Source organism: Hoplias malabaricus, chromosome 1 (assembly GCF_029633855.1).
Source record: "Hoplias malabaricus isolate fHopMal1 chromosome 1, fHopMal1.hap1, whole genome shotgun sequence".
In the NCBI taxonomy this organism is placed as follows: domain Eukaryota; kingdom Metazoa; phylum Chordata; class Actinopteri; order Characiformes; family Erythrinidae; genus Hoplias; species Hoplias malabaricus.
In genome coordinates, this window is record NC_089800.1 from 3,228,353 (window position 1) to 3,251,425 (window position 23,073).

The 23,073-nt window shown below is 42.2% G+C and overlaps 2 protein-coding genes across 3 annotated transcripts; one reads left to right on the forward strand and one right to left on the reverse strand.

Moving 5' to 3' along the window:
* The first annotated feature begins 3,267 nt into the window (after positions 1-3,267).
* cmc1 (C-x(9)-C motif containing 1) lies at positions 3,268-12,074 on the forward strand. Its single transcript, XM_066678325.1, has 4 exons — positions 3,268-3,403; positions 4,008-4,100; positions 10,313-10,403; positions 11,028-12,074. The coding sequence occupies exons 1-4, from the start codon at positions 3,385-3,387 to the stop codon at positions 11,146-11,148; spliced, it is 324 nt and encodes a 107-aa protein (XP_066534422.1). The 5' UTR covers positions 3,268-3,384; the 3' UTR covers positions 11,149-12,074.
* A 203-nt stretch (positions 12,075-12,277) lies between these two features.
* Positions 12,278-22,052, reverse strand: azi2 (5-azacytidine induced 2). Of its 2 annotated transcripts, none has more exons than XM_066678027.1 (8): positions 21,891-22,052; positions 20,569-20,788; positions 19,366-19,482; positions 18,917-19,013; positions 18,232-18,389; positions 17,681-17,739; positions 16,861-16,988; positions 12,278-14,812 (listed from the first exon to the last, which is right to left on the reverse strand). In XM_066678027.1, exons 2-8 carry the CDS (start codon positions 20,779-20,781, stop codon positions 14,526-14,528), a joined length of 1,059 nt encoding a protein of 352 aa, XP_066534124.1. In that variant the 5' UTR covers positions 20,782-20,788; positions 21,891-22,052; the 3' UTR covers positions 12,278-14,525. The 2 variants fall into 2 exon arrangements, with proteins under 2 accessions (XP_066534124.1, XP_066534123.1); XM_066678026.1 differs by having other exon boundaries at positions 18,917-19,016.
* Positions 22,053-23,073: the final 1,021 nt, after the last annotated feature.

Sequence of the window (23,073 nt, forward strand, 5' to 3'; positions counted from 1 at the left end):
CCTCTTTATGATGCGCCAAATGTTCTGAGACTGATCTGGACTGCAGGCTGCCATTTCAGTCCCCGGATCCTTCTCCTACGTAGCCATGATGTTGTGATTGCTGCAGAATGTGGTCTGGCATTATCTTGTTGAAAAATGCAGGGTCTTCCCTGAAAGAGATGACGTCTAGATGGGAGCATATGTTGTTCTAGAACCTGAACATGGTTCTCTGCATTAATGGTGCCTTTCCAGACATGCAAGCTGCCCATGCCACAAGCACTCATGCAACCCCATACCATCAGTGATGCAGGCTTCTGAACGGAGCGTTGATAAAATATTGGGTTATCCTTGTCCTCTCTGGTCCGGATGACACGGCGTCCCAGTGTTCCATAAAGAACTTCAAATCGTGACTCATCTGACCACAGAACAGTCTTCCATTTTGCCACACTCCATTTTAAAAGACCCCTGGCCCAGTGCAAACGTCTGAGCTTGTGGAGCTTCCTTCGAAATGGCTTCCTCTTTGCACTGTAGAGTTTCAGCTGGCAACGGCGGATGGCACGGTGGATTGTGTTCACTGACAATGCTTTCTGGAAGTATTCCTGAGCCCATTCTGTTATTTCCTTGACAGTGGCATTCCTGTTTGAGGTGCAGTGACGTTTAAGGGCCTGGAGATCACGAGCGTTCAATAGAGTGTTACGGCCTTGACCCTTACGCACAGCAATTTTTCCAGATTCTCTGACTCTTTTGATGATGTTATGCACGGTTGATGATGATAACTTAAAAGTCCTTGCTATTTTACGCTGGGTAACACCATTCTGGTATCGCTGCACTATCTTTCTGCGCAATAATGGTGGAATTGGTGATCCTCTTACCATCTTGGCTTCAGAGAGACACTGACACTCTGAGAAGCTCTTTTTAAACCCAATCATGTTGTCAATTGACCTAATTAGTGTTAATTGGTCTTCCAGCTGTTCGTTATATGCTCAATTTCCTTTTTCCAGCCACTTATTGCTACTTGAAATTTTGAATCAACATGTTTTTCCTTTAAAATGTTACATTTACTCAGATTAAACTTTTGATCTGTCATCTATGTTCTATTACAAATAAAATATTGACATTTGCCACCTCCACATCATTGCATTCAGTTTTTATTCACAATTTGTTTAGTGTCCCAACTTTTTTGGAATCCAGTTTGTATGTTGAGTATGGCTTATGTATACAAAATTTAACTAAACACGCAATAAAACGACTAATTCCTATGTGTATGAATTTATAGTTATTTTCAATGTCATTGCTGTCCAGAGAAAAACATGTATCTCTATTTATGTGGACTTTTAGTTTACTGCTGGTGTTAATTACTGCTGAAGTTTCAGGCAGTGCACCTCTCTTTAAACACCCACAATTCTCACCTAATATAGGTTCTTTTGTGTCTACATCAGGTAAATGGTATAGCTTTTGTTTACATCATCTCTTGTTCTGGGACTGACAAAGATGAATTGTATGGACTTCCTGTCCTGCTACGTCCAGGAAAGAAGCTTAACATAACACCTCATTCTCATAGACAGAAAACCCCTATATATAAATCCAGAACAATAAGTCATACCCATGTGCTGCACACACTTAATACCATATGCATATACGAACAATATAATACACTTCACTGCACCATTTGAGCACAGCAAATTTCATAAATGGACCAATAGAAATGCACGAGAATTACTTGGAATACATATTTTTGCACTGACTTCCATTGAAAGTTAAAGTTTTTCCCTTCTTCTGTAAAGCTATTATTATTTTGGAGACACAGGAGTAGTATTTAAAATGTTTTAATAATTAAAATATCTATTCTTATTTACATTATCTACTTGTATTTTTTTTAAATTGACTATTCATCTGGCAGCAGGTAGTGTCGCAGTCACACAGCTCCAGGGACCTGGAGGTTGTGGGTTCGATTCACGCTCCGGGTGACTGTCTGTGAGGAGTGTGGTGTGTTCTCCCTGTGTCCGCGTGGGTTTCCTCCGGGTGCTCCGGTTTCCTCCCACAGTCCAAAAACACACGTTGGTAGGTGGATTGGTGACTCAAAAGTGTCCGTAGGTGTGAGTGTGTGAGTGAATGTGTGTGTGTGTTGCCCTGTGAAGGACTGGCGTCCCCTGCAGGGTGTATTCCCGCCTTGCAGTGATTCCAGGTAGGCTCTGGACCCACCCTGAATTGGATAAGCGGTTACAGATAATGGATGGATGGATGGACTATTCATCTGAACAAGAGTGGGGTTACAGCTACATGGTTTCAAGGTCTTGGGGTCCTCAGGTAACTGACTGCGAGGAGTGGGTTTTCTCCAGGTGTTCGGCCTTCCTCCCACAGTCCAAAAACACGTTGGTAGGTGGACTGCCCGTGTCACATTGTCCACACAGACAACCAGAAGGAAGAAACACCCAGAGGAAACCCACACAGACACAGGGAGAACACACCACACTCCTCACAGACAGTCACTCGGAGGAAACCCACACAGACACAGGGAGAACACACCACACTCCTCACAGACAGTCACCCGGAGGAAACCCACGCAGACACAGGGAGAACACACCACACTCCTCACAGACAGTCACCCGGAGGAAACCCACGCAGACACAGGGAGAACACACCACACTCCTCACACACAGTCACCCGGAGGAAACCTACTTAGACACAGGGAGAACACACCACACTCCTCACAGATAAGTCACCACAGCAGTGACACAGAAAAAAAAGTGACACACAAAAGAGACACAGCAGTGCTATTTAAAATATTATAATAAAAATATCTATTCTTATTTACATTATCTACTTATATTTTTTAAAATTGACTATTCATCTGAACGAGAGTGGTGTTACAGCCACATGGTTTCAAGGTCTTGGGGTCCTCAGGTAACTGTCTGTGAGGAGTGGGTTTTCTCCAGGTGCTCGGCCTTCCTCCAACAGTCCAAAAACTCGTTGGTAGGTGGACTGCTCGTGTCACATTGTCCAAACAGGTGTGAGTGTGTAAAACTTTCATCAATCTGTCTTCACCCTATGGTTTTGTGTAGGCTCCAAAGCCACCATGACAAATCAGCTAAGACAAACGAACGAATGAATTATTTAATTATTAATCTACTATATTAAAGAAGAAAATGCTACAAGCTCTGTATTATTTTCAGTTTCATACGAGAACAAACCCAATATAATATAATCATATAAAACAAACAAAAAGCGTACAATTATTTACAACTAAGCTCATGAATATCCAATCTTTTATTAGTGATGTCAGCGGAAGTGACCTCGCTGCAGCAGCAGTAGCAGGGTGACATAAGCCGCTGAAGCTAAAGTCCGGAGTTTAATTAAACTTAATAATGCTGAAACATTTAGAGGTTTAATATCATTAATCTACACATGGACACTTCTAAATCAGGTACCGTTCCCCGGAGCGCTTATAATTCTGCATATGTTACTGAAATTAAGATATTTCCTAAAATTGTGTAGCTTGTGCGCTAAAACTGACATGAACTCACGGATAAAAGTCCTCCTTAAAACTCCCACACAATAAATATATATTAATCAAAAGTATTACTCCGTAAACTGAGATATGGGTCTGCTACAGATATTATTTTTGTTGAATTATTTAGCGGATTTATTTTTTTTATTTTAAATCTGAACGATGCAAAAACTTTTAAGGTGGAAATACCCGTACCACCTTAAATGGTTCAGCAGTTCCATTCTGGAGAATACAGTGAACTTTTTTACATTTGCTAATAAAATTATAAATAATGCGAATTATATGTAAAAATATGTAATGTATTGTATAAAATCAGTTATATTTTTTAAATTGTTCATTTTTTGGTAGAATCTTGCAGCTTTTATAATGCCTTCATTTTATTTAATTTAGTTAAATTTATTCAATTGTTTTTCATTTCTACTCTTTATTTCCTCCTCTGACTGAGTTTTCTGTGTGTAATCTCTGGCTGTAATTCACTCTTGTCTACACTTATTTACTTAGCGATATGTGTTTCCCTCAGATGAGCCTCACCTGAGGCACGTGGAGATGGATGTCCTGATCCCAAAGAAGATGAGAGAAAAGGCCAGAGAACGCTGTTCCCAAGAAGTCAAAGGTACACACAATACACACATCAATATTAGGCTTAGAATACTAATCTGCGCTTTGTGCTGAGATGTTAATCATAATATATTTTGTGTTTGCCAATATTTTCAAGTTTAACAAGATTTTAAATGCAGAGGACCCAATTTTATCCTGATTTTTTTTAATATAATTTCTGAGTTAAACATTGGGCTGAATGTTCATATTTCACAGTATTAACTGATTGATAATACCTGGTAACATGCTCTGGATCATGGCAAGTACCAACCTACTGAGAGAGCCCTGCTTCAGAAAACACTCTTTCATGACTCCGGGTCGAGGCAAGAACAAAGTCTGCTAAGAAAGAAGTCTAATGCAGAAAATACTGTCTCCCGTGATTCTAGGTTGAGACCCAAGTTTTATAGAACTCTCCGGTGGAGTACAGGGTTCAGAGATGTTTGAATGAATTCATGAGACATTTGAAAAACTCATTTACATAAAATTGATGCTCGTAAACAGCTTTTAAAACTTTCTGAAGTAATCACTGCAAATAAATCATTTGAACAAATTTGGCCACAACTTCCTCCCATAATTCACTAGTTTTACAGAGCGTAGTGATGTATTAGCAGTTTTACTGGATGACTGTTGAAGGCAGATAGTAGATTACATTATTTTTGTACTAAAATATGGATTAAATCTCATAACTAACCCTCACTCTTACTATTTCTCTCTCAAAACTTTGCAAATTATTTTCTCATGCCTGGCTTTATCCACACAAGCTGAATATGGGGGTGTGTTAGTGTCTTCTATTTTATCAAATAAAGCTTGCATCTGAGCTTTGTTGTGTTTGATGTGACACTCTCCCTGAAGCTTTTACTCAGCAAATTAATGGTGAGTAAAATCACTGGCGATTGATCACTGAATGTCATTGTGATTAAAGCAATTACATTTTTTTATCGATTAAAACCTTATATGAAACCTAAAAAAAACGTAGCATGAACAAAAATAGCTGCTGTTACTTTTGGAAAAATAGCACCGATATGCACCAGTAATGATTTATTTCAGCTGTAGAAAATATTAATATTTAAATCTGTAAAGTCAAATTCTAGTATTGTATATAAAATAGCATTTGCTCTTAATATGGACCCTGATCTCAAACATTTGATTTCAAATAGCTTTTCATTCTGAGAGTGAGTGGGGTTTGAAAGTGTTTTTTGGTTTCAGCACATGCAGCATTGAGTATTTTGTGTGTGTGTGTGTGTGTGTGTGAGAGAGAGAGAGAGAGAGTGAGTAAAGTATTGTGTTTAAAAGTGAAAAACAGTGACATTTAAAAGTGAAGTGGAGATTCCAGTCCAAAATCACTGCGTTTCCTATAAACACTCTGTTTCTCCTCTGGTTTGTTTTAAAGGAGGGATTCAGTCATCTCTGAACTCGTCACGGCGTAAAAACACTCCTCCACTACAAAACGGAAACGGAAATTCAGCCTCGCAAAGCTAGTATCTCCATTTAATCACGCTTCATATGTTTCGTGGGATTTTTAAATGTCCACCTTAATATGGTGTTAACATTTTGAAAGTTGGAGCATCCCAGTGTTTTCGGTTCTAAAGCTTTAGATATATATTTTCAGCACGTTTTAAAACTAAAATATAAAACGTTATTAGGGCAAAACTAATGGTACATTTTACCAATTTAAGCTTTTTATTTTCCCCAAAATGTAAATATTTAGAGCAGTAACTTTCTGTTATTTGTAAAGAGTACATTTAGAAATCGGAGGGGCACGAGCTTTGGATTCTTTTCTGTTTATAAAGCTGAGAGTAAATGTTGGTGTGTGTGGAGGAGTGTGTGAAGTGGGTGGGAGTGAATTATATCCTGTTTGTTTGAGGGTCTCAGTTCTGTGTTGTAGCTGTGATTTGTTTGTTGTGCTTTTATTCTCTCTCTCTCTCTGTCTGTCTCGCTCTCTCTGTCTCTCTCTCTCTCTCTCTCTCTCTCTCTCTCTCTCTGTCTCTCTCTCTCTCTCTCTGTCTCTCTCTCTCTCCCTCTCTCTCTCTGTCTCTCTCTCTCTCTCTCTCTCTCTGTCTCTGTCTTTCTCTTTGTCTATCTCTCTCTCTCTCTCTCTCTTTCTCTCTCTGTCTCTCTCTCCCTCTCTCTCTCTCTGTCTGTCTGTCTCTGTCTTTCTCTTTGTCTATCTCTCTCTCTGTCTCTGTCTTTCTCTTTGTCTATCTCTCTCTTTCTCTCTCTCTGTCTCTCTCTCTCTCTCTGTCTCTCTCTCTCTCTCTGTCTCTCTCTCCCTCTCTGTCTCTCTCCCTCTCTCTGTCTCTCTCTCTCTCTCTCTCTCTCTCTCTCTCTCTCTCTCTCTCTCTCTCTCTCTCTCTCTCTCTCTCTCTGTCTGTCTGTCTGTCTGTGTCTCTCTCTGTCTTTCTCTCTCTCTTTCTGTCTCTCTCTTTCTGTCTCTCTCTTTCTGTCTCTCTCTCTCTCTCTCTCTCTCTCTCTCTCTCTCTCTCTCTCTCTCTCTCTCTCTGTGTGGGTTGAGTTTAAAGCTGAGATAAAGATGAAGCCAGGTTTGACGCAGAGTTAAAGCCAACGTAAATGTCGAGTATAAACCAGTTTAAAGATGAGTTTGAGGCTAAATAAAAGCTCACGTTTAAAAGCAGAGTTGACTGACGAGTTTAACACTGAGATTTAATTCTAATTTTTGCTCAAATTTAAGGCTTGACGTCTAAGGTTGAGTTTAAAGCTGTGGAATCCCCCTCTTCCCCAGACCTCTCACCTCTTCACACACTTCTGTCACAAACACGTTGCTCAGCCCCTGCAGTCCACAGTCTGACATCTTTAAAGATAGAAATAAATGTGAGTAAAAATATTTCAGAGGCAGAGCTGGTCTCTGAGGAGAGGAACAGGACAAAGACAGTGAGGGGTTTTCTACAAACTCAGCTCTCAGTCCAAACTATGGTTAGAACTCCTAACCTACAGAGTGTCTTGGTTCTAGATACAGCAGAGAACCAGTGGAGATCGTTTACAGTCTGTGGGACGAAGCTGTATTAGATCAAAGCAGATGAGGAAGGAGATCAATATGTTTATGTCACGTTGGTATCCTTCTTCAAACTTCACTGAGTCTGCATTTTAAGAAACGTGACACCTAGTGGCCTGGATGTGTCAGAGATTCTGCACCAAACCTGTTTTAAACATGATGGCCTCCACATGGGGGGCCCACTCTATGCAGCATAAACTGGTTCACTAATGGACAACAGAGCTTCATCTCAGGAGAGTTGTTTGCTGTTTTAGAAGTAAAAAATCACTGATTGCTCCTTTAAAGCATCGTCCAGAAAGACATACAGTGAGGTCTGATGATTACGGCTCGGCCCTGGGTTTGTGAGGTTTGTGATGTGTGTGGAGTCTGAGTGTTTCCTACGGCAGTGTTTACGGGTTCGCGTTTGGCATGCGGAGGCTTGTCAGCGCTCTTTAATCTGGAAACATATCAGACCTGGTTAATTCTGAGGATCTTTTTGTTTGTAATCGAGTGAGAATTAATTGACTTTGGAGTGAAATCCCTTGGTGAAGCTGCTTGGCCGAGCAGAAGAAAGGGATTGAAATGAGAAAATAAAGCAGCGGAGGATTGTGCGTAGTCTCTAATCCACACACACACACACACACACACACTGAATAATACTGGAATAAAAGCATTGTATTATTCCACACTGCTGGGGAAAACAGAAACCAAAAATGTGGGCTGTGCGATAGTCATGGCATATTTTGTATCCATTTTTGTTGTAATAGTTCCAACACAAACATGCATCTATTACCTGAGGGTGTTCCACAAAGCAGATTTCTCATTTAGCCAGAAAACTTAAAGGAACCCTGTGTAATATTATTATTTATCTTTAATTACAACTTCAAAATCATTACAGCTCATTGGAACATCACAATAGGGAGAATACAACCTCTGTCATTGCTACTCTGGGCTCAGCACTGCAGAAACTACACTATGTAACCTTGTATCTGCCCCCACGCACACTCCCGTTGCTCAAGAACCGAGTCATCGTTCATCGTTATAAATTTCCACTAATATTCCGTGAATCACGTGCTCTGTGTGGTGTTTGGACGCTTTGAGGAAATTACACGATTCGACTCATTGAGTCGACTCATTGAATGAATCGGTTCACGAATCAAATGCAAATTCAAATCAGTGATTCAAAACATTGTTCACAAGCGTGGGCTGCACATGCTCAGACCTCGTGTACATACAGCCATTAAACACTGGACTATACTGTAAAGCACTGCGGGAAACACTATGATCCACACAGTGCCTCTGACAGAGTGTAATACACTACAGGAAGTGAAGAGGGCGATATATGATAATGATAACTTATGAATGATGGTGAATAATGATGATTTGACCCTATAGTTTAGCTGTAAGGTGGATTGGTGACTCAAAAGTGTCCGTAGGTGTGAGTGTGTGAGTGAATGTGTGTGAGTGTGTGTTGCCCTGTCAAGGACTGGCGCCCCCTTCAGGGTGTATTCCGGCCTTGCGCCCAATGATTCCAGGTAGGCTCTGGACCCACCGCGACCCTGAACTGGATAAGGGTTACAGATAATGAATGAATGAATGAGTTTAGCTGTAGTGTTTATGTGGTGCTGTGTTTGTGTTAGTTTATTTGTTTGTTGTTTACTCTTTGTTTACTGTAGAGAGGAATGTAGTGGTTGAATAAGGATGGTGGAGATCTGATTGTTTACTTGGGATGGTTTTTAGCTCTCTCTCTGTGTGTGTGTGTGTGTGTACAGAGTGGAAGGGCTTTATATTTATTAGATTAGTCTCGGCGTGCTGGATATTGGAATTGCTTTTTTTCAGAAACTGCTTGGCATGCAAATGAATGCAGCTCATGATAATCATATGATAATCAGATGAATATCAGACGATAATCAGACCAATAATTATAAATATGATCATTATTATTGTTGTTATCATTTCATTGCAGCTCTGGGAGGAATAGAAGGGGGCGGAGCCTAATTAAAGCTCAACCACAGGGTCTTGCTGAAGGCTGCTGGTGTGAAACCCTTCAGCAACTTCACACACTCCCTCAGACCGTTCCTCTGGCCAAAAGTATCCGGACGCTGCTTCTAATGACTATAACGTTCTGCTACAGAAACATAATCAATTGTAGAAAAATACTGAGCACGCTCTAAAGCAGCTGCACGTTGGAACTGTGTTCTCTGGAGCGGTGGCGCTCCATCCAACACTTTTGGGAGGAGTTGGAGTGGTGTTTATGATCCAGAACTAATCCCCAGCATCAGCGTCTGACCTCACTGATGTTTAAGAGACTCAGTGCCATCAGATCCTCACAGAGATCAGGTGTAAAGTTACGTTTCTGTTACCTTTTCCTCTGTTTTCAGCTTTTCTTCATATCCCTCTCCCCTTTTATTTTCTTATTTATTTATTAATCAATAATTCCTCACATCATTTAACGTGTGTCTAATCAATCAGTTAATGTTTCTGGACCCGTCCCTTGACGTGTGAGAGCTTTAGACGTTATAGTTTACGTTTATTCTTACACTCACTCTGATCTCAGATCAGATCTAAACCAATTTTGGGTGAAGGTGATTTTTCAGGCTCTAAATCTGAAGCTGCACCCACAACAAAATGTGTTATTTATTAATAAGCAGGGTCCACTGTACTTGGACCCAAGCGCTTTTCTATTTATACAGAGGTGCCTTTAACACGCCACTAACAGTGATGTCCTCCAGTATTTTAAGTATAACAGTGGTGAACTCCTTTCATTCTCTGTATTTTGGGGCTGGAAATGGAAGCAGGGTGCTGATAAAGAGACTCTGGGGCAGTTTGTGGTCTGCGTCTATTTCCGTCCCCTGGCAGTTTCACATCTCGTGCGAGAGAGAGGATAAAGAATAGAATAAACGGAGAGACACTACATTTTAAACATCACCAAGCGCCATCCTTAACATCCTCTTTCTCAGGCGCTGTACAGTGATCAGCCGTAACGATCCACCGCCCACATCATACCTGCTCTGTGAGGGCCCATTAAAGAACAGGGTGAAAGAGGACTGATAAAGTATGCAGAGCAACAGAGGGACTGCAGCCTGTAAATGTAGAACTAAATGCTCCTGTGTGGTCAGTGGAGCTGAAGGGAGAGTAAGTGTAGAAAGTAGAAGGTGGCTTTAATGTTTTGGCTAATTGGTCTACACTGCCTAAGCCCGTTGTCCTCTGCTCTTTGTTTTTCCTCTGTATTTCTCCAGCGTTTTCTACATGCTGCAAGGAGAGCGGATTCCTGATGGTGCTGAAGTGTAGAGAGCAGAACTCGGTGCTGAAGGACTGTCTGACCAAACAGTGAGAGATCGGACTTTCATAAATTATCCTCTTGCATAATCAGTGCATGTGTACATTAATGTGTGAATCTAGAGCCCACCAACCCACACACTGTGAAACAAGACCCCCCAGTCAGTTTTCTGTGCGCTGCTTATGTCAGAAAACACGGGATACAACGAGCCGTTCTGATACTGCTCCGCTTCTGACGTCAAGTGCGGAGACTTTAGAATGGCCCCGCCCCCTCGTCTGAGTCTGTCCAATCACAGCGCTGGACCCGCGTTTATGTGAGAGTGCAAATATGAGGTTAAACTCAGCAAAACAGACACAACGAGCGCGGAGAAATAAGAGCACTGAGTAAAAACGGAGAAGAGAGAGAACAGAGCGAAAACGGCTAAAAACCAGAGCTTCTGCTCCTCGCTCCTCAATGCTGTGCGCTCGGGGTCGGGGCGAACAGCGAGCGGCTCATTATCTGTGCTTCACTGTGGAGAAGAGCATCGCTGTCTAAATCTCACGGTTGAATGCCATCAGATCCTTACAGCAGTGTTCCAGTGAAAGGGAAACACACTCCTGATTTTAATGTGAATGCACGTGTAATAAATATGCAAACGATATGTTTGTGAATCATATATTTTCTTTATTTTACAGCTATAAAGACCCAGAGTTTTTCGAACTGTGTAAACAGGAGTATCTCCAAGAGAAGCTGGAATATGAGAGGACTGGAATTCCCGCCAAAAAAAGGGAGCAGAAGTTGCCCACCAGCATGTGAAGACCTCCCCACATCGAATCACAGCTCCAACGGACAGACGGAGGACAGGGAAGACTCTGAGTTCTGATATTATTCGTCCACTTTTTATATTCATGATCAACTCATATAAATCTTCCCCTAAAGCCTCATCTAAATTCATAGAGGATTTCTGTGTTTGTGTTTGAATCCGATCAGACGCAGCTCCGTCGGGAATTACACACGCTCCGTGTTTCCGTTCGCTTTGGGGTTGTGTTTTTTTTTTTGTTTGAATGTATAGTTTACTGAGTTGCTTTTTTTCCCTGCCGTTATTGTTTTTGCAGCGTGTGCGGATTTGACTCGGGGAATAATTATAGCTTCCGTCTCAGGTTTGTTCACAGAGAAGTGTGCATTCTCAAAATGGAGACCACAGCTTTTACAGAAACGAAAATAACCAGATCTTATTCCTGGGAAATCTGGGCAAGTTCATAATAAAAGTCATGTAAAGTGCTCCTTATGGCTTTTGTGGATGATTCTGGATGAATTCTGATCGTTTTTCACAGCGTAAAAAAAGCATAAAATAGCTTTTTAGGAAGGGTTTACGGACCCTGAGGTAGGTTTGTGAGCCTCCTGAAACTCGCCTGATGTGTATAATCTTAATTTTGATGGTTGATCTGTCAAATAAAGTGATTATGAAGGCTGTATTGAAGCAGCACTGTATTAAGAGTCTGATCTCTCTCCGTTGATGACTTTTTGGGTTTCATTTTCATTTCATATTAAATTAGAACCTCTTAGTCATTCTCTGGTTCTCATTTAACCCCTAAACCTCCTCTGTTTTCAAAGTTACACATGTACGAGTTATTTCCAAAATAAAAGTATCCTAACACCTTCTTAGATGCAACTATATTTTCGCTTTCGTTCATTACGTGCCGATCTATGAATATGCAATTAGTCTTGGCATCCATTTCAACCCCACCCTGCTCTGCTCCCTTGCAGCTTGTAATCCCCTCCCACTAGGGGACGGGATTGGTTCCTTAGATGTGTGAGGTATGAAACCCTGTCGGTTTGAATCCGTGTTTCTGAGACTGTTAGGTACGCTGCAGTTTCAAAGTGGAAATGCTTAGCCATGAATGAATGAAATGAATCTCACAACAACAGGAAAACCCTGATGATCCAACAGTTCAATTCATGGATGAATACAAAAGGTTTACATTAATTTATTTAATTTAATATTTACAAACAGTCTGGAGAGTGGTCATCCTATAAAATAGTCTACACTAACTGTACATTGCATTTTGGTTCCCGCAGCAGGAGACACACAAACTCCAGCACTCTGTAAAATCGAAAAAAGAAAAACTAAAATACAAAACGAGACTGTGTTCAAGACCCTTCTCCGTTCAGCAGCACAGTGACCGCAGGACACCATGGGGGGGCGCTCTTCATATACACAAAGTGCTGATAAGCCTTCAATCCCCTGTGCAAACTGAAACGTGCCAAACTGAACTAATCTCAATGTTTACAACACAAACAGCACTCCAAAGTGCAGGGGGGGGGGGAGAATAAAACGATCTTTACATTGGTTTGTCATTGGGAGGTTTGTGGCTGAACTGATTTAAGGCGGTTTGTACAGTTATACACACATGGAAGAGCGTTCTTATAAAAGAGTTCTGCTGAGGGGAATAAGGACAGAATGGTACCTCTTCTTAATGTGAACCGACTCTGTTACAATCACAGAACTGTAGCTGGTTCTGATCCAGACCTGGTTCTGGAGAGATATAGTCCAACAGAGAGGTGGTGATTTGATTATAGATGTATACTGACGTTCTCGAAGTCGTTCTGATAAATTATAATACATTACAGGAAATGTAGGGGGCAGCCATGAGCCTAAAAGAAAATGTTAGTCCAAAGTTGAATGTGTAATTCACAGAAAAATATTGATCCATTCTGCTACTTGACTGCACCTTTACTACAATTGTCTATTCCACCTTTATAGATATATGTTGGTGCCTGGAATCCCATTTAAGGTGGAACTGAACAATTCCCTTGTAGGAAGTTATAAGACTTTGATTGTTAAATGTAGATATCATCCACAGTTGTTCTGACAGAGTGTAATATACTACAGGAAGTGTAGGGGGCGATATAATGGCAACAGTTTTGCACATTCGGACCAAAACAAGTTGGACTAAAGCTCTCCAGGATAGAAACGGACCAGTCAACAGATAATACTCTTAATACTCTTAACTCGGCCACAGCTCGGCCTTTTGGTGATCGGCAGCAGAACACTTCAGCTCACAAACAACAACAAACTGAGTTAATTCACCACGTTAAATAACCACACAGATTCCTACCCAGAATGCCTCTAAAGCGGTTTAAACACCGGGACGACCCGGTTTAACGGAAAGGTTCAGAGAAAATTCAGATTTACACGTGTCCTCATTCCTCTGTAGTTCATCAGGCAGTTCATTTGGCTTTAGTTTAGCGCCGGAGCTACGAAGCTAACATCGCTCACAAACGCTACAGCTTTAAAACTAAATTTGGATGTGAATAATAAATTGTGTACATTTCATTACATTATTTTTGCCTCTTCCTTGAAACAGTGAGAGTTATGAAGAGGTCCTTAAACATGTTCCTAAATCCAGTTTGACGTAATTGAAAAGACAGATTAACATTAAATATCACAGAGGGGGCACCAACTACGTTTTTATAGTAATCATAATTATTATTATCTAACTACAACCGTAATCACTCACCTTTCTTGCTCTCTTTCACAATAATAAGCAGAAGAACAGAACACAGGGGGCATCTGCGGCTACAATCAAATAACAACTACAAGTTTTGGACAGGCTCTTATCTGGAGCGTAGAGATGAAACGCACACACACACACACACACACACACATCTCTCTGGGTTATTTACACTCCTCAGGTGAGAGTGATACACCTGTCTCAGTGCAGGTGAGCTGAGGTTCCTCAGCCTGGGCTTCACACAGCAGAGTAGCCAGATCCTATATCTTTCCCCTAAAATGTCCCCTCTAGGCTCCGCCAACAAACACCGTCTTCCATAGCGACTGTTGCTACGGTTGGACAAGCTTTTATTTGGCTTATGAGGGGATTTGATGGCATTCAGCTTACACATAAACATAGTGACTCCAACTGCTCCTAGATTTATTGGACGGCGCTCCATCGCTCCAGAGAACACAGTTCCACTGCTCCACAGCCCAATGCTTAAGTGATTTACACTCTTCTAGCCACCTCTTGGCATTGGGCGGGAGCTGCAGAGCATGATTTGTGCCCTATTGAATGTGAGAGTGTGTACTGCGCAGAGAAGCGAATGTTAGCGTGATCTGACAACCCAGTGAGAGAGGCAGGTCTCTCTTTAAGGCAGGTAAGGCATGTTTGCGGTGGGGGGCAGAGGGGGCGTGGTCAGTACGGCTTCGCCCAATCAGAGCCAGAGTCGCTGGACTTATGCCCCTCCCAGAAGAGGGCCTGGCTGGGGTGGGGGATGGACCAGGAGCCGTCTTCCAAAGAAGGTGCAGGGCTTCCTATGGGGGCGGGACTTCCCAGGGGGGCGGGGCGTTGCAGAGGCCATTGAGAACGCCCCTCTGTGGAGGGAAGCGGTGGTGCGCTGGGGGGTCGAGGGACACTCACTCGGACCGGAGAAGAGTTCAGCTCCACGTCGTCCAAACACTGCACCGGGAGAGCAGAGGCGGCTGGGGAAAGACAACAGTGGCAACAACATTTATTCTCAATATAATTTTAATTATTAAATACATTTGCATCATTAATTTAATAAAGACCCATGTTTATGTGAGAGCGCAAAGACGAGGTTAAACGCAGCAAAACAGACACAACGAGCGCGGAGAACACGAGAACGGAGAAGAAAGAGAACAGAGCAAAAACAGCTAAAAACCAGAGCTTCTGCTCCTCGCTCCTCACTGCTGTGCGCTCGGGGGCGGGGTGAACAGCGAGCGGCTCATTATCATTTAAAGGAACAGGCGCTGAAAGCAGCAGTTCATTACAGGGTCATAGACTTTTCTATGTGTTCCACTGTGGAGAAGAGGGGGAATAAAGTAGAAAGGAAATCCCAACAGGAAGCTATTTTGAAGCTCCAGGAAAAACAGTGTACATTATAAGTACAACATATATTTGTTCTTTCAGTGCGTCATCAACACACTTTCCAGGAGCCATTATAAACACAGCAGTTATAAATCATAGGTTTACTTCAAAAACTACCCGCCCCCCACACCCCATGAGGTGACATTTCGCATCATTTCCAATGCAGAAAAATAATAATGACAATAACAACAATAAAAATGTAACCTACACGTTAAAAAAACTCAGAAAATGTCTGAACACGAACATGGCCCTGCTCTTTATTTAACACCATTCCAATTTACACCCGGCTGTTCCTCTGAGCTGTGAGAGGAATACCGACCGCACGAGAGCCTCGCAAACTCGCCATAGGCCTGTCGTTACTCTCACTCCACTGCCTCTGATTGGAGGAGAGGAATAAAACTCATCTCCTCAGATCTCCTCCTCACCACGTCCGAGTCTGAACTCTCATAAAAACAGAGAGCGGGTATTATAATACACACGCTCGGACGAGCTGATTTCATCTTAACATTCATGAGCTCCAGAGAATGGAGAGAACAGAGAGAACGGAGAGAGGGAAAAAGAGCAAACACTCATTTTCCTTCAAGACTGCAGAGAGAAAGAGGGAGGAGCTCAGGATAGAGACGCAGGGTTTAACTGATCTTATAGGAGTGGTTTCCCCAGACATTGATTAGTCCTGGACTACACAGCATTTCGTATAATGATTTAGCACTGGAAGGAGAATACAGTCCAGAACCAGGCTTAGTCCCTAATGTTTTAGATCTGTGTTTAAATATAAACATTTATTACACGCTCTAAATGAACGGGCTTTCCTTTCAAAATAAATACTTCATAAGTTTGGGGAAGGGTGGCACGGTGGTGCAGCAGGTAGGTGTCGCAGTCACACAGCTCCAGGGGCCTGGGGGTTGTGGGTTCGATTCCCGCTCCGGGTGACTGTCTGTGAGGAGTGTGGTGTGTTCTCCCTGTGTCTGCGTGGGTTTCCTCCGGGTGACTGTCTGTGAGGAGTGTGGTGTGTTCTCCCTGTGTCTGCGTGGGTGTCCTCCGGGTGAATGTCTGTGAGGAGTTTGGTGTGTTCTCCCTGTGTCTGCGTGGGTTTCCTCCGGGTGACTGTCTGTGAGGAGTGTGGTGTGTTCTCCCTGTGTCTGCGTGGGTTTCCTCCGGGTGACTGTCTGTGAGGAGTGTGGTGTGTTCTCCCTGTGTCTGCGTGGGTTTCCTCCCACAGTCCAAAAACACACGTTGCAGGTGGATTGGAGACTCAAAAGTGTCCGTAGGTGTGAGTATGTGAGTGAATGTGTTGCCCTGTGAAGGACTGGCGCCCCCTCCAGGGTGTATTCCCGCCTTGCGCCCAATGATTTCATCGTGCTCAATGCCTAGCGTAGGCTAGAAGGGTTAAAAAAGCCCCCCCCCCCGCCCTTTTAATATAATATGTTTTATTATTGACACATTTTAAAACAGTGGTCTTCAGCGTAAATGGTGTGAGCGGTTGATGGATAACAGAAATGTAAATTGTAAATTCTTTTAATATTAAGTTTAAATTAATTAATTATAGCATAACCTTGTTGTGCTGATCTCATACACTTTCTATTATCAGTGTTGTTGTTATTATTATTATTATTATTATTATTATTATAACAGCTGTACTGACCTCTCCGGAGCACTGGAGGCAGCGGTTTGTCTCTGAGTTTCTTCAAGAGCTCGGACTGATTTCTCAGTACTGAATGCAAATGGCTCATTTCAGCGCAAACCTCTTCATAGGAGCTCACTGCTGCCGCTCTGAGACAAATACACACAGGAAACACACACACACGTTTTACACTCAAATCATTATGGAAACCAACAGGAAACAACAGCACTGCAGCTCTAACAAGAGTCGTGACTGGAACCAGACGTCCTCCACTGAAAGCAAACGGCTGGTGTCTGTCCATAGTTTGGAGAAGGTGGTGGTGTTTACACCAGTGCTGGGGGAGAGGGATGTGCAGGATGCTGTGCAGAGACAAACACTGATGACGCAGTTGTCCATCACCATCATGACTCCGTATAGAGCTCTTTAGACGGAGGCAGGTCCCTGCTGATGGTGGAGCGGACATAAAATGCTGGGTGTGTGTTGGAGACAGTGAGATGCCCGGTTCCCAGTTTGTTTACAATGAACTGTGTGGTATTCCACTTTATGAGCTTTACTCATCAGCTCTACGCACAATAAAGAAGCCAGCAAACACTGAGTTGATTATTTACGACCTAGTATTATGAATAAACATATATTGTATACAGAGAAAATATGACACACAGCGCTACATAGTGGATACAGTGTCTGTACGCATCGTATAAACACACAGAAAAGCCCAATTTGTTTCCATCAACCTTGGGGACGTTACAGAGACTTAATTTTGTGGAGATTTACTCTCACCCAGTACTATTCTTGTTACACACACACACACACACACACACACACACACACACACAAATACCTTGAGTCTGGCGCCCCCTCCTGGTTGTCATCAATACTGGTTTTATTTTCTGATGTGTCCTGGAAAATGCAAAACAAATCCGTTAAAAACTGAATAATAATAAAGTGATTATTACAGTGTTTTGAAGAAAAGAGGGTTTTGAATGGGAATGTCCCTCAGCTCTCTTCCTTTTGGGCAGGACTGACTTTTTCAGGTTAAACTCATTTTTAAAGATGACCTGTGCTTTTCATAGGTCCATTAGAAGTTGACAACGTGGAATGATATGTGTGTGTGTGTGAGTAAGAGAGAGCGAGAGAGAGAAAAAGACATATATGTGTGTGTGTGTGTGTGTATATGAGTAAGAGAGAGCGAGAGAAAAAGACCCGTGTGTGTGAATGTGGGTGTATGTGTGTGTGTGTGTGTGTGTATGTATATGAGTACGAGAGAGCGAGAGAAAAAGACCAATGTGTGTGTGTGTGTGTGTATGAGTAAAAAAGAGAGCAAGAGAGAAAAAGACCTGTGTGTGTGTGTGTGTGTGTGTGTGTAAGTAAAAGAGAGCGAGAGAGAGAGACCTGCGTGTGTGTGCCCTGTGTTTTAGAGCAGAGAGCGTGTAGTCGGCTATTTTCAAGCTGAAGTTTATCCACTTCCTCCTGAAGCGTCTGGATCTGAATCTCACTGCTGCTGCGCTCCACCTGCCAGTAATCCTGCGTCTCATTCAGACTCCTCATCACTTAGAGAGAGAGAGAGAGAGAGAGAGAGAGAGAGAGAGAGAGAGAGAGAGAGAGAGAGAGAGAGAGAGAGAGAGAAAGAAAGAGAGAGAGAGAGAGAAAGAAAGAGAGAGAGACAGAGAGAGAGAGAGAGAGAGAGACAGAGAGAAAGAGTGAGAGAGAGAGAGAGAGAGACAGAGAGAAAGAGTGAGAGAGAGAGACAGAGAGAAAGAGTGAGAGACAGAGAGAGAGAGACAGAGAGAAAGAGTGAGAGAGAGACAGAGAGACAGAAAGAGAGAGAGACAGAAAAAGAGAGAGAGAGACAGAAAGAGAGAGAACAAAGAGAGTAAAGAAAGAGAAAACATATAGAGGGAGAGAGATAAAAACAATAATAAGTATTAATAAAATACTGTATTTCTAGCCTGAAATGTCTGAAAATGAATGAATTATAGAAAACAATTCTATAAAACATCATAAATTAGAGTAAGTAATTTTATGAAAAGATAGAGACTTTGACAGAGACTGTGTATAAAATAAAGAGTGTATATACCTTGGCTGGTCTCCATTTCGGATCGGAGTTGCAGGATCTCCAGCTCTTTGGCCTGGAGCTGCTCTGTCAGTATCCGCTCAGACTCTGCTCTCTCCTTCTTCTAAAAAACATCAGGGAGTACAACTTTTACTAATGCAATATCATGTTTATTACCACAGTTTCAGGTTCATCAGTAAATGTGTATTCAGATAATGCAGTCTGCAGGAGGAAATCAGAACTGCTGAAGCATGAGAATTAAATTAAACAGGCACTAGTCTTACACTGTGTTTGTTTTAAATGTTGGTACATATCCTGTATACAGCATTTTGGAAATGCCTTTAAGATTATGAGATGATTTTTATTTGCCGTATTCCCAACCTCTAATTCACAAGAGGGTCTGCCATTACAGTGACTGCACTATACTTTTCACTCTGTGCAATTCTAGATATCAATACCAAAGTGTTGTTCACCAGTTTATTCAGCTCTGCTTGCAGGTCCTTCTTCTCCATGTAGATTCCTCTGTAAGCACTGAAGGCTTTGTTCATATAAGTCGGTCCCTCCGAGGGCGGGGCTTCAGGTCTGAACAACTGAACACACACAAAAACATGTCTTATAATTAACAGACTGCAGCCAGGCTTTAAGAAGCAGCCCTAACTTGATTTTAAAGATTACGAACAGAGATAACTCAGAAAAGAAACTTCTCCACAGACATAATCATTCATTCATTCGTTCATTGTCTGTTAGCGCTTATCCAGTTCAGGGTCGGGGTGTGTCCGGAGCCTTCCCGGAATCACAGGGGTGGGGGTGCCAGTCCTTCACAGTGCAACCAACACACACACACACACACCTATAGAAACTTTTGAGTCACCAATCCACCTACCAACATATGTTTTTGGATTATGGGAGGAAACCCACACGCACACAGGGAAAACACACCACACTCCTCACAGGCAGTCACCTGGAGGAAACCCATGCAGACACAGGGAGAACACACCACACTCCTCACGGACAGTCACCCGGAGGAAACCCACGCGGACACAGGGAGAACACACCACACTCCTCACAGACAGTCACCCGGAGGAAACCCACGCGGACACAGGGAGAACACACCACACTCCTCACAGACAGTCACCCGGAGGAAACCCACGCAGACACAGGGAGAACACACCACACTCCTCACAGACAGTCACCTGGAGGAAACCCACGCAGACACAGGGAGAACACACCACACTCCTCACAGACAGTCACCCGGAGGAAACCCACGCAGACACAGGGTGAACACACCACGCTCCTCACAGACAGTCACCCGGAGGAAACCCACGCAGACACAGGGTGAACACACCACGCTCCTCACAGACAGTCACCCGGAGGAAACCCACGCAGACACAGGGTGAACACACCACGCTCCTCACAGACAGTCACCCGGAGGAAACCCACGCAGACACAGGGTGAACACACCACGCTCCTCACAGACAGTCACCCGGAGGAAACCCACGCAGACATAGGGTGAACACACCACGCTCCTCACAGACAGTCACCCGGAGTGCGACTTGAACCCACAACCTCCAGATCCCTAGAGCTGTGTGACTGCAACGCCCCAAAATAAAACAACAAGACAAAACAACAGCGATTTTCACTAGTGTTTAACTCTTTAACTGCATTTCTGAGCTGACCTTGTCCTCCAATTGTTTAACTCGTTTACGCAGCATTGTGTTCTCTCTCTCAGTGTCTCGTAAACGTTTCTTTATGTCCTCATAAGCCGTGACGAGAGCAAAGTGAGAGGCCACAGACTCGTCTCCGGAGCAAGCAGCCACCGGACTCTCAGCCATGAATGCCGTCTCATGCTTCAGGATACAGATATCATCATCCACCAGGGGAGAATCCATACTGAAACTGAGAGAGAGGGAGAGAAAGAGAGAGACAGAGAGAGAGAGAGAGAGAGAGAGGTTAAAGAATCTGCAGATTCTCTCTATATGTTCTACATTCTTATACAAACCATAATTTGTCACAATCAACTGTCTTCATCAAAAGACCTCAAAAAAACACCCACTCACACCTTTTATTTTGTAATGGATTCAGAACCCCGCTCTTAACTGTGCTGCCTGGAATTACCGTGTACAGTTGGTTATTTGCTTGCTTTTCCTGTACAGACCTCATTAACGTGAGCAAATGGGATTACACTCTGAACATACAGTACTGGCCATACCCAAAATATAGTCAAAGAGCATGTTGTTTATCACAATAATGTGTAATAAAACTACATCTTTCTTGTGTAATATGAAGCTTAATATACATTAAAAAATGACTAAGGTTTTGAGCTTTAACCTTTCTTAAAAAATACATAACTTGGCTTACTCAAATCATATATTTTGCCTTCTTCAAATTGTGACAAAAAAAGACAGATATCTTTATATAACGAAGCACTTTACTGAATCTGAATCATAGCTAAATCATGTGCATTCTGATCCAAACTTAGCTTCAAATGTGGCCCACTGCTGTCAAAAGTGAAAGAGAAAGTGCTGTTTGCACGTATAAGATAAAAGGAAGAAAACAAACCTTAAACGGTAGATAATTCTTCAAATAAAAAAAATAAGTGGTGAAGAAAATCTACATTAATTCACGAAGAAAAAAAAAACAGACAACAATGATGACTGTTTGATACTTAATATACAACATTGGCTATTTCTGCTAATTTAAAGCTAAAACTAGCTCAAAATGCGAATAAATGGGAACAAAAGATGGTTAAACAACAAAATATGAGATATATTATAAATTCTGTCGAAAACAGTGTGAAAAATGAATGAAAAAACAGCTCTTCCCGAAGCTGAATTTAGCTTCTTGTTCGAAATTGACCGTACCACCTTAAATAGTACATCAGTTACATGCTGCCGCTTCGGAGCCAGACTGTAACCGCTACGCCATTTAAGGTGGAAAGGGAAAATTCGAACGTGAAGCTGAGTGCAACCTCGTAATCTTCCGTTTTCCGTCCACTTACCGAGGCTTTTATATTTTCCACAAAATATAGACCATCATACGCGACTCCTCCTGTAAAAATGAGGCGTTAAAAGTATGCTTCTCTTTTTAAAATCCGCAAAACATAAATAAAAAAAATCACTCAGAGACAAGAAACGGAGGAATATAAACACACACACGTCACCACCCAGGTGATGATGACGCAAACAACTCGCCTAAAGACACCAGAAAATACACTTCAAATAGAAAATAGAAAATAATAAAGAAGTCACAGCTCCTTGGAGTGATAATTGGCGTTTGTCCATTGTTCATCTTACATATAATAATAATAATAATAATAATAATAATAATAATAATAATGTTGTGGGTTCAAGTCCTGCTCCGGGTGACTGTCTGAGAGTGTTCTCCCCGTGTCCGCGTGGGTTTCCTCCGGGTGCTCCGGTTTCCTCCCACGGTCCAATAACGTTGGTATGTGGATTGGCGAATCAAAATCGTCCATAGGTGTGAGTGTGTGTGTTGCCCTGTGAAGGACTGGCGCCCCCTCCAGGGTGTGTTCCTGCCTTGCGCTCAGTGATTCCGGGTAGGCTCCAGACCCACCGCGACCCTGAACTGGATAAGCGCTTAAAGACAACGAACGAATGAATGATAATAATAATAATGTGTATATATTTGCTCATAGAAATATGTGGATCCATTCACACCATATATGGAAACGTAGGCTGAAATTATAGTTGTTTTCTGAATCATCTTCTATTTACAGCAGAGCTTATATGAAGCTTATATCACCAACTGTGGGCCTGAATGGTATTTTGGTAGGATTTCTCAGTTTAACCAGATACAGTAAACCCAGAGATAAGCCCGTCCAATGGGAATATCCCTTAACGTTATGCCATCCACACCAGTTGATGTCAGTTATCCTTGAGTTATTATTGAGATAGTAAAGACGGCTGTATAAAGTCAGACACTAGGTGGGGCTATTGCATAAAGTTTAAACTGACCTCACACTGAAAGTGTCCAAATATTTTTGGAAAGGGGCCAGACAGTAATATACTTCTAAATATCTAATATTCATATAATTATCAAGGTTAAAGAAACGATTCTCATTTAAATACAAATGTGTAAACATTTAAAAATAAATACTCTTATGACGTAAAACTCCCTGTTAAAGTAACGAACTCCTGTTTGTCTCCTAACGAAGCAACACT

Coding starts and splice junctions, on each gene's coding strand:
- cmc1 (XM_066678325.1), top strand. Junction 4,101..10,312: donor CTGTTCCCAAGAAGTCAAAG/GTACACACAATA, acceptor GTATTTCTCCAG/CGTTTTCTACATGCTGCAAG. Junction 10,404..11,027: donor AAGGACTGTCTGACCAAACA/GTGAGAGATCGG, acceptor TTTATTTTACAG/CTATAAAGACCCAGAGTTTT.
- azi2 (XM_066678026.1), bottom strand. CDS start 20,781: ATGGATTCTCCCCTGGTGGATGATGATATCTGTATCCTGAAGCATGAG. Junction 18,390..18,916: donor CGAAATGGAGACCAGCCAAG/GTATATACACTC, acceptor TCTCTCTCTAAG/TGATGAGGAGTCTGAATGAG. Junction 16,989..17,680: donor GAGGGGGCGCCAGACTCAAG/GTATTTGTGTGT, acceptor TATTTGTCTCAG/AGCGGCAGCAGTGAGCTCCT.